The 17,166-nt window shown below is 41.9% G+C and overlaps 1 protein-coding gene across 2 annotated transcripts in view; it reads right to left on the reverse strand.

Moving 5' to 3' along the window:
* LOC122539439 (rod cGMP-specific 3',5'-cyclic phosphodiesterase subunit beta-like) overlaps nucleotides 1–17,166 on the reverse strand; it is a 76,106-nt gene that overhangs the window by 13,063 nt on the left and 45,877 nt on the right. For both annotated transcript variants that reach the window (XM_087980006.1, XM_043674284.2), the window contains 4 exons: nucleotides 16,332–16,432; nucleotides 7,189–7,296; nucleotides 2,691–2,754; nucleotides 9–83 (listed from right to left, as the gene is read on the reverse strand). In XM_087980006.1, the coding sequence (XP_087836132.1) occupies nucleotides 9–83; nucleotides 2,691–2,754; nucleotides 7,189–7,296; nucleotides 16,332–16,432 (348 nt within the window). The remainder of the gene's footprint in view (nucleotides 1–8; nucleotides 84–2,690; nucleotides 2,755–7,188; nucleotides 7,297–16,331; nucleotides 16,433–17,166) is intronic.

Consider the following 17,166-nt stretch of genomic DNA (forward strand, 5'->3'; position numbering starts at 1 on the left):
ATACTCACAATGGGATTCTGTTGTAAGACAGTTCTTTCCAAGTCACCCTGTTCCCAGAATTCAGCTGCGACTAACAGAGCCACCTGTGAAACAACACTCTGTATCAGTACAGCTCTGAAAGGGTCCCACATGATAAACACATTTACCTTTGTTTTCTACCTTAGGATCGCTTTCCTTTGTTTAGCTTTCTATTCTAGCCTGCACCCAGCCTGCATAATGATGGGTAATTTGATAGCAGATACTAAGAACAATGCAAAATCTGCTCATTCACTGATAGTTACTAGTTAGGAATCAGGATTGGAAAAATTGGCTGACGGGTTGTCCCTCTTCTGACTGAAATCACCTCCATTTTTGCTTGTGTTTTTCTATGTGAGGCTAGCTACTGTAGCACTGACGAAACTTTTTTAAAAAGCTAAAGAGTGGTAGTGTAGTGGTAATAAAATAAATCCAGAGGGCCAGGCTAATGATCCGGGGAACATTAACTCGGTTCCTTTCTCCACAGATGCTGCTAGATCTGCAGCATGTCTCCAGCATCCTCGGTTTGTGTTAAGGAATTCCAGCATCTGAAGTAATTTGCTTTAATTCTGATGTTCTGGGGACAAGGGTTCAAATTCTCCCACAATAAGGAAAGGAAACTTAAAAGAGAGTCTTGCAACACAATGGCGGTGCCCCTATCTCTGAGCCAGAAGAGCTGGGTTATGGTCCCATCAGGCCATGATATGTGTCATAATGTATCTAAACAGGATGATTAAAATAATTACAGTTCGATGAATCCCTGGTGTGTGATTTCTAAAAAATGTTTAAAAAAATTTCTCTCGTTTTCAGCCCACCCCAGTTTATGCCTCAGAATAAAATAAAGGCAGAGAGCTTACTCCCAGATCACGAACAAACTATATTCCACGTGAGGAAGCTGGTTGGAGTGATTGGTCTTATGACCTTTACTCCTTATGAGCAAATCCAATCCTTCCAACCACATTTGATGTTGGCATAGCTTGCAAGCTTAGCATTTATTGACCATCCATAGTTGCCCTTGAGAAGGTGAAGAGTCACTTTCTCCACCACAGTTGAGTTTTCAGTAACACTTCGGTACAACTGAGTCATTTCAAAGGGCACTTGAGAGTTGACCTCATTGCCTGGTAGGTTGCAAAGTGTTCTACAAGGTAAGGGCTAGGTTTTAGAAGCTAACAGCCTGTAAGAGGAGTGTCGTCGCTGAGGGACCTTTGTACTTAAAGGTGAAAACTCCAACAATATAAGGTCCGCAAGTACATGATGGATATATGTGTTAATGAATATGTGAGTGACATTGCCAAGCAGAAGTCTTACATTCATAAGAACAGTCTTCTGCCTGATTCCCCTGTAGTGTACCTCACAGTTGCATTTACACTGACACATATTGTAATTCAAAGCCCTCCACTCCTTCTCTCATTGCAGTAGACCATTTCTGCCAGTGATTGGTGATGGGTACCCTAAGAATCAATGATTAAGTTGCACTGCTTCAAGCAAATTGGTACCTTCTGTCACCCTCCCTCTTACTAATTACCCAGCACCTGACAGTGTTCATTATGGACTATTGAAATATTGTGTTTCAATCTTATTTAATCTATTTCTTCAAACTACCATTCATGAAACAAATTTTTCACAGGCTAAAAATCCTGACAGCAATCTTAAACTCTCAGAACTAACTGCTTGTGATGTTAATCTCATGAACCGATTGAAAACAAGTGGAATCATTTCTTGGTTAATGCGACAGACACAGAAGTGTCTTTTGGCCACTTTGAAGTTAATGACCACAACTTTTCAGACTGTGGCAGCCTTTCTTTCCTATTGAGTCAGAAAATATTGCCAAGACTTGTTTTTAAAACTTTCAAACTAAGTAAAGGTGAGAGTGAGACGAGGAAATGAGTCTGTAAAAAGGGTTAGGACAACCATTCTGTGGTCTTCAGTGGAAACAGGATCAAGAGTAGTGAAAAGTTCAGCTGTCACCTGGCTACAAGTCTATTTTGAGTTGCTGGAACAGCCCTCCTTTGAAATGTTATTGACTAATGAATGTAATCATTTCTAAGCTCAGGTTTGCAAGATGCATAATGCACAACAATGGAAAATGCTTTCCAGTCCTAAAGAGTGGCTCTATCAAAACCATGAAGTGATGACAGTTTAAAGAGGTTATAAGGATATAATTTTCCTGTCCCTCTTTCAAATATTCACCTAGGTCTGTCTATGAGCAAACAATTAACCCTCAACTTGTCAACTATTTTGTGATGCATTGGCAAAGAGTTTGTAAAACATAAAGATGCAAATTCAGACGCATGGGATGGATTTGCAGTTATATTTTGGTTTCATCATTCAGCTGTGGAGCAGGAGAGTCAACATTTCGGGCATAAACTCTCCATCAGGAAGGGCTTATCATATTTCTGATGAAGGGCTTATGCCCAAAATGTTGACTATTTTGCTCCTTGGATGCTGCATGACCTGCTGTGTTTTTCCAGCGCCAGACTTTGCGACAGACTCTCCAGCATGTACAGTCCTCACTTTCTCTTTCATCATTTATGTAAAACATCAGATGGACTAAAGCCCCAATCATGACAGGTCCATTAAAGATCCAAATTTCACAAATTACAAGCAGCATCCAATCAGGTGGCCTCACACTGAGTTCTGGAAAGTATGCAATGTTGTTTCATCTGAGAACTCACCTTGCTCTGAACCTCCCAGGGTTTAGCAATTGCTGATAAGTCACACCCTGTCATCATCATGGCCCTGAATGTAACAAGAGCAAGATTAAAGTTCAGTGATATCTTTATACAGGGTTAGATCATCCTGGCGCTGGAATCCAGCTACAATTCCTCAATCACCAGTGCAGTGATTGTATAGAATGAGTTCCCTGAGTGGGGCTGTTAAACTGATCCAATTAGGGAGCCCTGGCTGACAGATAAAAACAGGAGCGTCAGAGATTCTGTTCACTGAGAGCTGGCTCTGAGGAAGCCGGACCAGTGTCAGGAGCTATGCACATGTAAATACAATGGTGATGGGATACTGGTCTCTGTGGAGTCACTTCAGCGGCGATGAGAGAGAAAAAAATACTCCTAAAGAAATTCAGTCACAACAGTTGTCTTTGAGATGGGGTAAGCATTTTTGGCATCATGCCATTATTTGGGAAGCTTGACTTGTTTTGATCCTACCATCGAAGACTGGGCCCAGTACGCAGAAAGAATGCTTTATATTCTCTGGGCAAATGATATTGGGGCAGGTGAAAATCAACAAGCAATCTCCTGACAGCTTGTGGACCCGCAGCCTTTTTGGTTATTAGGAGCCTGACGTCTCCTGAAACACCGGATACTAAGACCTTTAAAGTATTGAGGGATTTGGTTAAGGAATATTACAATCCTAAGCCTCCCCTGATCCTGAGATGTTGGTTTTACTTGGCTGTTTGAGAACCAGGGAAATCTGTGCTTTTGATTTTTGATGCTGTTAAGGTGACAGACAGAGGTGTGTGACTTTGGTTTAATCTTTATTGAGATGCTGAGAGACCTTTTGGTATGTGGGATTAATGATGTAACCATGCAAAAGCACCTAGTAGCTGAAGCCAACTGGACTTCAAACAGGCACGACAATTGGCTTTCCCACTGGAAAATGTGGAAAGTGGAGTATGTGAGCTACAGAATATTCTAATAGAAATGGACACCCTCACCAGGCTGACTGAACTTGAGGAACACCACTTGAGTGAAGATTATTGCACAGCCTCACACTCAGGATATATCCTGAACAGAGAGACTCTAGGTTGGCCAAAACAAAACAGAAAAAAAAAGCCAAGCCTCGACCACATAGTTAACATTTTCTTCTAGGCCAGCAAGTCATTGTAGTTGCTGCCGGTATACGGACTCGAAACAGCAAGAGTCCCACTGGGCTTGAACTGAGTTCCCAGCTACATCTGGGAACAGTAAAATTGCTTGGCAATATCCAAATCAAAACCAATCAAAATAAATGTTTTATTAAATGTTCACCTAATTCTAATGGAGCTTGATTCTGGTGCAGCTGTATCATTGATTGCAGAACCGGTCTGTAACAAAATTCATTCTGATCTCCAATCTTTAAGTCTGTGCAAGTCCTTGGCTGGACTGAGAACCTGTACCGGGGAAACCCTAAAGGTTAAGAGTACAACTTCGGTTTTGGTCTTTTATAAGAAGCAGCTGGGGTCAGATACCACTGATTATAGTAGAAGGTTCAGGTCTAAGCTTGATAGGGTAAAATTGATTTGAGAAAGATTCACCTTGATTAGCTCAACATTTTTAGATTAGGGAATGGCTGCTTGAGTGAAGTCCTCATTAAATATCTGATATTTTTCAGGAAGGTCTAGGAGCTATCAAAGGAACCAAGGCCACTTTGCACATTGACCAGGAAGCAATTCCATGATTCTGCAAGGCCGCTTCAGTGCCATTTGCCTTACAGGCAAAAGTAGAGTCAGAAACCAGGAGGATGGAGAATAAAGGGATCATCAAACCAGTACAATTTGTGGAATGGGCAGCACAGGTCATACTGATTGTGAAGCTAATGGGTCAGTCTGCCTTTGTGGGAATTTTAAACAAACAGTAAACTACTTCTCACAGTTGGATAAATACCCAATCCCTTGTATAGAGGATTTATATGCAAAGCTGGCAGGGGGAGGTGCTGTCCTATACAAGGCTGGGCATGAGCCATGTGCACCTGCAATTGTGGTTATATGAGGATTCCCAGAAAATGCTACAATTAAAACCCATAAGGGTTTGTAACAATATACAAGACTGCCATTTGAGTTATCTAGAGCCTGTGCCATTTTTCAGAGAACAATAGAGGACATTTTACAAGGTCTACTCCAGGTCGCCATCTATCTGGATAACAAGGAAGACCATAAAGAGCACTTACTGAACTTGGGCATAGTCCTTAGACGTTTCTCCATGATGGACATACATCTTAGAAGGGAAGAATGTGTGTTCCATGTGCCCCAAGTGACCTACTTGGGCTACAGAATCAACACTCATTGGACGATAACGTGAGGATGATCAAAGATGCCCTGGCTCTCACGTCTGTAGTGGAGCTTAGGTCCTTTCCTTGGGCTGGTGAATTATTATGGAAAGTTCATATCTAACCTGGCCTCCGTCCTGGCACCCTTACATCTGCTTTTGAAAAAGGATCTCATATTGGAAATAGTCTCATAGCCTTTAGGGAATTGAAGAAGCAGCTATCACTGTCTAAGGTGTTGGCGCACTATGATCCCAAACGAGCTCTGGTGCTGATAAGTGATCCCTCTCTATATGGTATTGGGGAAGTGTTGTCTCACAGATGGCCCAATGGAGAGGAACGCCCAGTAGCATATGCTTCCTGGACTTTGGTTGATGCAGAGCGTAAATACGCCCAAATAGAGAAGGAAGGTTTGGCGGTCATCTTTGGTGTGAGAAAGTTGCACCAAAACCTTTATGGATTTAAATTTGCAATAATAATGGACCACAAACCCCTGCTGTGGCTATTCAAAGAAGCCAAGGCTGTGCCAAACATAGCTTCAAGTAAAATTCAGCAGTGGGCTCTAATACTAAGAGTATATAATTATACATTGGAACACCTTATAGGAGGCCAAGTAGCAAATGTGAACTTTTTGAGTCGCCTCCTGTGGGCAGATACACCAAAGGTTGAGCCACCATTGGAAAAGTTCATTCTGGTTTTAAACTTTCTGAAAAGACTTGCAGTCACAGTTGATAATATCAGACTGTGGAAGCAAAAAGAGACCAGATCAACATGGAGGGCAGCATTTTTTTATTGGGAGCAAGAATAATTGTCCCGATTAAAGTTCGCCGCTAAATATACTGATTGGACTCCATTAGCATCATCTAGGCGTGTCCGAAATGGTGATGTTGGTGAGACATTACGTCTGGTGGCCAGGATTGGATGTAGACATAGCTGCATTGGTGGGGCAGTGCTCAGAGTACCAAAAAGAACAAAATTTACCGCCAGCAAATCTCCCACATTCATGGGAATGACCAGATAAACCCTGGACTCTGTTAAATGTCAACAATGCCGGCCCTTTCAGGGGCTCAATGTTCTTACGCATTGTGGATGCCCACTCAGAGTAATTGGATGTGCATAGGGTTCATTTGTCAAACACAGGGCTGACAATAGAAGAGTTGTGAGCATCTTTTGCAATATAGGAGCTCTTGGAAGTGTTGGTCACAGGTAATGGGCCAACGTTTACCAGCAGAGAATTTAACTATTTCCTAAAGTGGAAGGGGATTCGGTATATAAGAACAGTTCCACACCATCCATCACCAAATGGACTGGTGGAAAAAGCAGTGCAAACTTTGAAAGCAGGCTTAAAGAAACAGCCTACAGCTTCACACGATACCAAAATGTCCTGGCTCCTGTTTGATTCTTGCACTCTTCTTGCAAAAGCAGAGTTGCTATTGGGGAGAAGAGTCCACGCCAGTTTAAATCTGATCTTTCCAGGCCTTGGAGGGAGGGGGTGAAATGGCATCAGGAAAGTCATTGCTGGACACAAGTCTCCCCACAGTGAGAGAGTTTGTTTCAGGGAATGAAGTTTGGAAATGGCCAAAGCACGGAATGGGCCTGCATGGGTAAGCGGCGTGGCTGACGTGAGGTCCACTCCTGGGACATACAAAGTAAGGCAGTCCTGATAAAGCACGTGGACCACATGAAAGCTGCAAACGGGATAGAAGCAAATCATGCCTGACCCCTCAGAAAAGCCGGAGAGGCTGTCAGAACCCATGGGTTCTTACCCTCCATTTAGCACTGAAGAAACCTCAGAGTCTGAGATGGGCATGGTGTATGTCACAGCCTCAACACCTTTACCACCTGAAGAACAAGATGAATTTCTTCCGAGATACTCTGGGTGCAAGAGGTGGGCTGCAGTCAGGTATATGCACCCACACCCAAGGCTGAGTTGGAGGAACCAGATCCAGTGCAAAAACATGCCAGGAGAGGCTTCAAGAGAAAAAACCGGCCTACATCCCTGGGCTCACAGCGGGAGGATGGAGTGATCGTAACGAGGTCAGCCAGGTGGACCTCATAGAATGTGAGTTCCTTGATTGGGGCTGACTCTGAGGGAGCTGGACCAGTGTCAAGTGCTATGCATGTGTAAATAAATAGTGACTGTGCAGTTATTTCATCAGCAACATCTTTTATAAGATCTTAAATGGCTTTGCTTACATGACAATCTCTTTCTTGGTCGTTTCCAGTGACATATATTCCACCCAGGCCTTCTCATCCTCATAGGTTTTTGACAGGTCGACAATCTTTTGAAACATTGTTCTTTTTCTATAGGAATAAATAACCTGTGTGTTATAAAAGTGCCTTTACAATGAACGTCACATACACTCCAGTAAGATAAGGGCCATTCCCCGGCAAATTCTAACCCGGCCTCCTCTCTCACTTTATTGGAAATTTCTACCTTTATCAAAGTGGTTCTGATTTTACTTCTCCATAAAATGAGTGCAGTCTCTCAAAACCAGCGGTCTGAAAATTGGAGTTAGCGAAAACCATATATTTTTAGAATGTACTGTGATTTTCTTTTAGGCGGAGGTGGGTACTGCAGATGCTAGAGATTAGAGTCAAGATTAGAGTGGTGCTGGAAAAGCACAGCAGGTCAGGCAGCATCCGAGAAGCAGGAAAATCGACATTTCGGGCAAAAGCCCTTCATCAGGAAGGGCTATCCCTGATAAAGGACTTTTGCCCGAAACCTCGATTTTCTTGCTCCTCGGATGCTGCCTGACCTGCTGTGTTTTTCCAGCATTACTCTAATCTTGACCATGATTTTCTTTTGTTTACTTTACTCAATTCTAATGAACTTACCGACACAAAATTGTCCAAGTACTGCATTGTGAGAGACTTTTCTCTACCACCGTAGCAAAGTCCAAAATCTGGTGAGATCTCAGCACAGAGGCTGCTGGTTTGAGAGAATATACCTGTATTGCTTTATTGAGAAATTGCAGCAATTTGGTATCACAGTGACTTGTGGGAATCTGGAGACAATCCTGGGGAATATTAAATATGCACGAGGGAGAAGGGAATCAAATATTATGCCGATAGGGTTAGATAAATGGAGATGTAAGGATGTTTAAACAGAGTATAACTGGCTTGAATATCCTATTTCTGTGCTGGTAGCTTTATGTTGTAACAGTAAGGTTGCAAGTCTATAACCCGACAGAGAACAAATTCAAGATGTAGATCAAGGTTGTAGCACCATACATGTGTTTTGCATCAGGGAGATCACCACCTACATTTACAAAGATGGAAACTTTCCCAGGACAACTTTGCTTTTAATTACATCATTGTTTATGAGGATAAAGAGGTCCTCTCAGAGAATGAGAATAATTGTGAAAATCCAACATTTATGTGGCCTTCTGTGCTCTAAATTTAAACTGCTTTCAAGAAGTCCAGTGACCAAAAACAAACAAAAAGGAAAATTAATTCAAGTACATGATTAACAATTAAATGATAATGTCAAGTGAACAGCAATAATGAAGTCAAAAGCTGTTCAGTCCCACTATTGTCACATGCACCCAGCTAGTAGAGCAGCCCATGGTATTCTACATGGTATTCTCTTGGCACATGACTCCTGACCACTAGGTGGCACTCCCTTACAAAAGTTGTCTGAACCTGACAACTGCAAATGAAACAAATTTGAAAGATTTTTGCTCTCAGAAAGTTTTACTTATATCTATGTTGACAGAATGTATAATGACAAGGAGATTATAGTATATTTTTAATGTCTAATAAATAATTAAACCTTTGGTACTGCAAGAAGGCGCACAGCTCATGTTTTTAAACTGTAACATCGTGGGGCAACCACAAGTATTTGGTAGTATGTTTGATATTTTATTTTGTTTTATTCACTGGCGGAATGTGAATATCGCCGACAGGGCCATCATTTATTGCCCGTCCCTATTTGCGCCTGAGAAAGTGGTGGTGAGCTGTCTTCTCAAACCAGTTAACAGCGTTATACTAGTTACAAGCCTTCTGCAACAATATAACAAATTTCCAACTCATGGAAACAAAAGAACAGTCACAACAATCACTGAGGTTCTATCGAAATGACGTCAGAGACTTAGCAAACTCTCACTGATTACTATCAATCCAGTGTTTGGTAAAATAGATTTGGTTTTATAATAGGTTATTTAAAACTAAGTTTTGTTCTTGAAAGAAAAGACAGTGAATCTTCAAATGGTGGTGAGCAATGGGTCAAAGGTCATTCTGACATCATGAGTAATTGCCCCATGGCCATTGGCCAAAGGGATTCAGACCATTGACAGCTGAAAGCCTCTTTGAACTAAAGTGCATCAACATAAGACAAGCTCAGGGGCAGAGAAATGTCCTCATTCTTGTAGATGATAGACCTCGAGAGGGGAGCTGTCTTTTCAGAAGGAAGTTGGACCAGCAGAAGAGGAGGATGACCCAGGGAAGAGTTCCCTAACATCTTGTCTATGGAGCACAATGCTTCCTTCACAACTTTAACAAGACTGACAAATTCTGCAACAATAGCCAATGTGTCCTCTGGTGTCAGTGAACCATTCCCAATTATCACACTTGCATACTCCCCTTTATCAAATTAGCTTAATGTATCACATCTAAACTGCTGCTTCTTAATTAACTCAAACTGCCAGAAAATTGCTTACAGATAGTTAACTACCTATATTTAGGTAACTGTCATCATGAATGCCCAAATGTAACAGTTTGTAATCTGCTGACTTTAAAATATTTTCTTAGCTTCAAAGCTACACATTGCCATTTTAGATCCAACAGTGAATTGGTGAGGGAGGAGACCAGACGTCAGTCCTTATTTTAGTTTCAGATTTCATTCAGAGTGAGACATGAATAGTTCCAAAATCCACAACTCACCACCAGTGTCAATAAGTGCCTCATAACATGTATCCAATAACAGACAGCTCCACCTCCCACTCATCATACTTACTTAACCTTAATTTGTACAATTAATATTTCCACCTCTTTCCACCACATGATCTGAAAGGTCTCAAACTAGTCACCCTAAAAAATTCTTAAAGATTCCAGAACCGGGTGGTCACTATTTAAAGGTATGGAGTGGGCCATCTAAGACTGGGATGAGCTGAAATGTTTTCACCCAGAGAGTGGTGAGCCTGTGGAATTAGCTCTCTAAGAAAGCAGTTGAGGTTAAAAAAAATGAATGTTTTCTCAAGAAGTGCCAGAGTCCATACATTCACCACAGTTCACAATCTCTTATGTCACAAACAGAAACAGAAATTGCTGGAGAAACTCAACAGATTTTGCAGCATGTGTGGAGAGAAAACAGAGTTAACACTTTGAGTCCAGTGACCCTTTTCCTGAAGTAGAAACCTTCAAGCATCAGCAATTCTTGGTTTTATTTTAATCTATGATGTCAGTTTTACAATCTTAGGATTGCTTCTTTCACCTTAAAGCTGAAGTGTACTGAGATACAATTTGTTTTTTGAATTTCATTATTTCTACAACAAAAAAGGATGATAGTTTAAGGAAAATGGTGTTCTTGGGCTTGCCTCAAGCTTATAGGCCCTTAGTGAGGCCACACCTTGAGTATTGTGTGCAGTTTTGGTCTCGTAGTCTGAGGGAGGACATTTTGCTGTTGAGGGAGTCTGGCCAAGGTTCACCTGACTGAGGGGTGAGGAAAAACTGGATCAACTGGGCTTGTACTCACTGGAAATTAGAAGAATGAAGGGGATCTCTTAGAAACGTATAAAATTCTGATGGGACTAGATAGGCTAGAAACGGGAAGAATGCTCCTGATGTTGGGAAAGTCCAGAACAAGGGGTCACAGTCTAAGAATAAAGGGTCAGCCATTCAGGACTGAGATGGGGCCAGTTCATTAGATATATTCGAAAGAGAGCTGGACATGGCCCTTGTGGCTAAAGGGATCAAGGGGTATGGAGAGAAAGCAGAAGTGGGTTACTGAGATTGAATGATCAGCCTTGATCATATTGCCTGGTGGTGCAGGCTCAAAAGGCCGAATGGTCTACTCCTGCACCCATTTTCGATATTTCTATGTTTTAATCACTATAGCATTGCATTATCCCCTAAAGACATACACTTCATCGTTACTTTTGAACTGGATTCACCAGTTTCCAGTTATAAATGATAAAGTCATTCACACATATTCTCAAATGCATTCACACATCCGAGGAGATGTGAATGCATGCTGACATACCACAAACACATTCCCACACACACAAAAAAAATGAGGGCCAATGATGCACAGGCTCTGAAACATCAGTGAGGCAAGTCCCATAACTCCCATGGTTGAGCTTGGATTGCTGCCCTGGTGTCCTCTGTTGTATAATATCTCATGGGCATTATGTCAGTATACCTTTAAGAGTCATGCTCACAATATCAACACTTTTTCATAGCAAGTAGCTCGAGGGTGTAAAGGTCCATACACCGTACTAGCTGGGATCACTTGAAGCATGATGCACGACTGGAAGCATGCTGCTCTGTTGCAATCCAAAGTTTATGTATCATTTTCAGCTGAATACACATAGAGTCATAGAGTCACAAAAATGTACAGCATGGAAACAGACCTTTCGGTCCAACTCGCCCATGCCGACCAGATATCCTCACCTAATTGAATCCTATTTGTCAGCACTTGGCCCATATCCTTGTAAACCCTTCCTATTCATATACCCATCCAAATGCCTTTTAAATGTTGTAATTGTACCAGCCTCCACCACTTTCTCTGGCAGCTTGGTCCATACACGCACCACCCTCTGCGTGAAAAAGTTGTCCATTAGGTCTCTTTTAAATCTTCCTGCTTGCACCCTAAACCTATGCCCTCTAGTTCTGGAATCCCCCATCCCACGGAAAATACCTTATCTATTTACCCTATTCATGCCCATCATGATTTTATAAACCTCTATAAGGTCACCCCTCAGCGTCCCACATCTGTTGGATTGCTCAGTATCACAATATCCATGCCCAGTTTTGTATGTTATGAGAGATAACATATGTATTACTGCATCAAGTAAAACACTAGAAGCAAAATCATGATTTCCAGTGGTGGCTGTCTATGAAAATAAAACCTTCTAGGAGAAAGGGAGGACTGCAGATGCTGGAGATCAGAGCTGAAAATGTGTTGCTGGAAAAGCGCAGCAGGTCAGGCAGCATCCAAGGAACAGGAGAATCGACGTTTCGGCATGAGCCCTTCTTCAGGAATGCATTCCTGAAGAAGGGTTCATCCCTGAAACGTCGATTCTCCTGCTCCTTGGATGCTGCCTGACCTGCTGCGCTTTTCCAGCAACACATTTTTAGCTATGAAAATAAAACTCCAATATCTTGATGGTAGATACTTGGAAAACTAATCAAAAATCAACGTAGAGTTGGGACACCAGAAATTTTAGACAATCAGCAGCATCAGTTTCTATGATTGTATATCTATAAATATGGCATTAACCACCATCAAGACAGAGTTATTTTATTTTATTAGAATGTAAACCTTTTCAAGACAAAATAAATTCTGAAGATTTCCTAAATTAAAAATAAAAATAGGCTGCGTTCCACTTTTGAGCTGACACACAATATTGCACACTACGGAGAGCTGGGACTCTTGAGTGCTTTCTTTTTGAAAGTTGATAAGAGATGAGCAAACTTTCTTAACATTTGTTAAAGCAGGACCTTTTTTATTTCTACAGATCAAGGGGCATTTTAAAACTTACACTTAAAGGTAGAGCTCAATATTTTTAAAGTTGTACCAGGGATAGCAGAAACTTCATTGTGGAATGGGCATCCATTGTTAATCTTACTGAATTGCAACTGCTCAAACAATGCATGCTGTTCTATTTTACAGACGAAACAGTAGATTATGTGAAAAAAAATGAACTCGTAAAATTTTCCTTGCTAATAGTAAGGTAGCGTTTCACAAAATTAACATATTTGGCCAAAAAGATTCAGAAGAGATTAGATTCCCTACAGTGTGGGAACAGGCCCTTCGGCCCAACCAGTCCACACCGACCCTCTGGAGAGTAACCCACCCAGACCCGTTTCCCTTTGACTAACGTACCTAACACTATGGACAATTTAGCATGACCAATTCACCTGACCTGCACATCTTTGGACTGTGGGAGGAAACCCACGCAGACACAGGGAGAATGTGCAAACTCCACACAGACAGCCCCCCGAGGCTCGAATCGAACCTGGGACCCTGGTGCTGTGAGGCAGCAATGCTAACCACTGAGCCACCATGCCACCCCTAGAAAGACTAGCTCAAGGTAAGAGTTGACTTCAGGATTAACAGACTCCATTGCATGACAGCCACCCCAATTATTAAATCTAACAATCCCAAGATACAGGACATGCTTCTTTACAAACATAAGAAATAGAGACATAGAAAATAGGAGCAGGAGGAGGCCATTCAGCCTGCTCCGTCACTTATTATGATCATGGCTGGTCATTCAATCAATGGCGTGTTCCCACCTTTCCCACATATCCTTTGATCCCCAAGTGATGCATACAGCTCCTTGAAATCATGTATGAAGCAGCTGAACAGCTCCCAAACATGTGCAATGGGCAGACAATGTGAGTTAGAAATCCAATTCACTAATTGGGCAGCAGCAAAGGTTTCTAAAATATGTAAGCAGTCCAGATGATCATATGAAGTGATTATTGATAACAGTGCTACATTGCAAAGGAACAGAAGTCAGCTCAGACGAATGTACAGGACACCAATCAGACACAAAGAGAGGAAGCAGGAACACTCTAATTTCCAGTTTTCTGGGCCTATCTGCCTCCTCTTCACCAGAAATGTGCAATCCCTCCACACATCTGTCCCCCGTCATGAGGGACTGAAGGGTGTCTGTTTCTTCCTTGGAAAAAGGCCAGAATAGTCCCTATCCACTGCTACCCGCCTCCCCCTGGCTGATCTCAGTCTCACTTTGAGCGGCTTCTCCTTTAACTTGGCTCCCTTTTGCCAAGTTCAAAGGTACCTGTCTGGGGCCCAGATGTTCCTGCCTTTTGGTGGGGTCTGTGGAACGTACCTATTTTCTGTTCTACTTGGGCCCCCCGCTACAACTCTTACTCCAATGATGATGATTATGTGGTGATGTTGAGTGACAGAATGCAGCAACAAGACAAGCAAGTTATCAAACAAATGCAACGGAGAGTTGTTGATATTGTAGTGTTGATGGAAAATGTTGGAAGATCATGAATGTAACTGGGAAGAGACTGAACTTGGAGAAAGATGGAGAATTAAGAGGAACACAGAGTGTAAGAACAAGGAGGCAATGTCGAACTTGGATAAGGTACTGGTTCAGCCTCAGCTCAGTATTGTGTCGGGTTCTGAGTGCCACATTTTTTGTGAAGGATTTGGATGGAGTACAAAAAACGATTCGAAAGAATGTTTCAAGCTGAGGAACACTAATTATGAAGATAAATTGGAAAAGTTAAGACTGTTTTTCTTGGAGAAGAGAAGGCTGAGTGGAACTTTGGTAGTGGCATTTATAATGGCTGCTGTCCATATTTTCTAAATGTGTGGGTTCTTTAAGGGTTTACTTGGTCAACTATGTGCAAGAATAGCCACCTGGTGGTCTAATGAGAAGTCTCTTGTCGAATGAAAAGGATATTGCTTATTGCCGCTCTGCAACTATTTATAATTATGGGATCTACCATTACTACAAAAACAGTAGAATAGGAGGAAATAGTCCTTGATTCATCTCCCACAAAACTCTTCCATCGCCTCCTTATCTCATAATCACACAACATTGGTGATGCTTATCGCACCCTTTCAAATCCACGTGGAATAATTCCAAATATTGAGTGACCGGGACACAACAGATGGAGAGAAACTATTCCAACATGTGAAAAAACTGAGAATGTGGAGATTCAAAGTAGCAGAAGAAGCAAATGCTATATGAGAAAAATCTTTTTCACACAACGAATGTTTCAGGTCTGGAATGTTCTCCTTATGTGAGTAGAAATAGTCATCTAATGTCCCCTTGAATGCCACAATTGAACCTGTCTCCACCATATTTCTAGGCAGTACATACCATACCCTTTGCTGTGTGAAAAGGCTTCTATTGCAAATCACTTTAAACCTATGCCATCTTGTTCTTGCTCCCTTTACAAGTGGGAACAGCTTCTCCTCTCTATCTAGTCTCCTCATGATTTTAAAAATCTATCAGATCTCCTCTTAACCTCCTTCCTTCGAGTCCCAATCTTTCAATTCTATCCTCTTAAGTTTGTCTTCCCTGCAGCCATTCATGTAAATCTTCTGTGCAGATTCTTCAATGTGCAATGGGCCCATCCTGGGGAACTCCACTCTGAAAAATTTCCATTAACCACTACTTGCTGTTTTCTATCACTCGGTTTTGTATGACTATCTCGGTTGCTACTATTTTGCTTAAAGAGTCATAACTTTTTACACAATTCTGTTGTGTGACCCTTTATCAAACGTCTTTTACAAGCCCGTCAACAGCATTAACCTCATTGACCTCTCTTGAAAAACTCCAACAAGTTAGCGAAACATGACTTTCCCATGCTGGCCCTCCTTAATTAACCCAGATTTGTCTATCTGAATTTCATCCTGAATGATTATTTCTAGAAGTTTCCTCAGCACGGACGTTAAACAGACTGATCTATAATTACTAGGCTTACCCTTACATTTTTTTAAACAAGGGCATAATCTTTGCAATCCTCCAGTCATCTAGCACCTCCCCTGAGTCTATGGAAGACTGAAAAATGATGGGTAGTGCCTCCATAATTTCCTCTCTCACTTCCTTCTAGATACTGTTCTGAGTAGAAGGGCTATTTTGGAAAATTACATTTTTATTCTCAATGCTGATCTCCAAGCGCTAGCCTTGTTTGACAATTTCCTGGTGTTGGGTTGAATGTGTAACATGATTGCAAACCTATTGGAGTCCAAATGAAGAACTTCATCCCATAGAACCAACAAATAATTTTCCCCATATTGTTTAAGAATGTGGTTCCTCCAAAATATTTTTGTTCAGTGCTTCAGACAGGATCCTGCCTAACTTGATTTTTCTCTTCATTCTGTAACTTCTTTAGCCAGAGAGTGTTGAATCTATGGAATTCACTACCACAGAAGGCTGTGGAGGCCAGGCCATTGAATATATTTAAGACTGAGACAGATAGGTTCTTGAGTATCAAGTGGATCAAGGGTTACAGGGAGAAAGCAGGAGAATGGGGATGAAAAACATATCAGCCAATATTTGAATGGTGGAGCAGACTTGATGGGCTGAATGGCCTAATTTCTGCTCCTAGGTCTTATGGTATAAGTTGTCTGCAACTTAAATAACTACAAAGCTGTTTGTCTTTAAAGGAGACTCACTGTCCCTTACTTAAAGTAGAGCGCCAAGTCTGTTGCAATGATCGCAACATCCATCAGATGGAAGACGTGCTCATACTGCCTCCTGTTCAAGTTTTGGAAAATGTTCAAAGTCTGGAAGAGAACCAACAAGACAAATTTGAGATAGTTACCCAGTGATAAAGTAAATGAGTACTACACCTTTCATTTTCACAGAAAGTATCAGCACTTAGCTACGTTGAGAGGGAGGGGAGTGAATCAGCAGTCAGATTAAAGCTCTTCTTTACAGGTACAGCTGGAGGATCAAAGTACAGAACCTCCTTTCTTAATACATTCCCAAGCCTGGTGATAAATTGCCACAGTAACCCAATGCTATTTAGCAGCTGATTGATTGTCAGTTGACTTGAGGTAGAATTTCCAGTCTTCAACATCAGGATATCCACCCTGAGAAACTTACTGGCCAATCAGAGGCTGGTAGCTCTCCAGTTTGGCAGCACCAAGGGAGGTCTTGTGGCCCAGTGGGTAACATCCCTGCCTCTGAGCCACAGGCACCGGATTCAAGTCCCACCCCAGGACTTGATGGCCAAGGAGTGCGGGTTCATAACATGGCCAACATTTTAAACATCCTGCAGATATGCCAATGGCAAGTGGTGTCAGGGGAAAGTCACATACAGATCAGCCAGAACCATGTGACAGCTGCAGTGCAGCACCCCTCCTCTGTTAAAAGACTCTACGTGCATGTTCTGGCCTCAGCCTGGGTTCCAGGTCATACATCCTCCTTGCTGCCAGAGAGCCTGCCAGACGGAAGAGGAATTTAGCTCCACTGAATCACACAGCATACCTGCAGGAAGGTGAACGGGCACAGGGGG

The sequence above is a fragment of the Chiloscyllium plagiosum genome, unplaced genomic scaffold (genome assembly GCF_037043375.1).
Source record: "Chiloscyllium plagiosum isolate Xiang-an unplaced genomic scaffold, Cpla_swu_hap1 HiC_scaffold_36, whole genome shotgun sequence".
Classification (NCBI taxonomy): Eukaryota; Metazoa; Chordata; class Chondrichthyes; order Orectolobiformes; family Hemiscylliidae; genus Chiloscyllium; species Chiloscyllium plagiosum.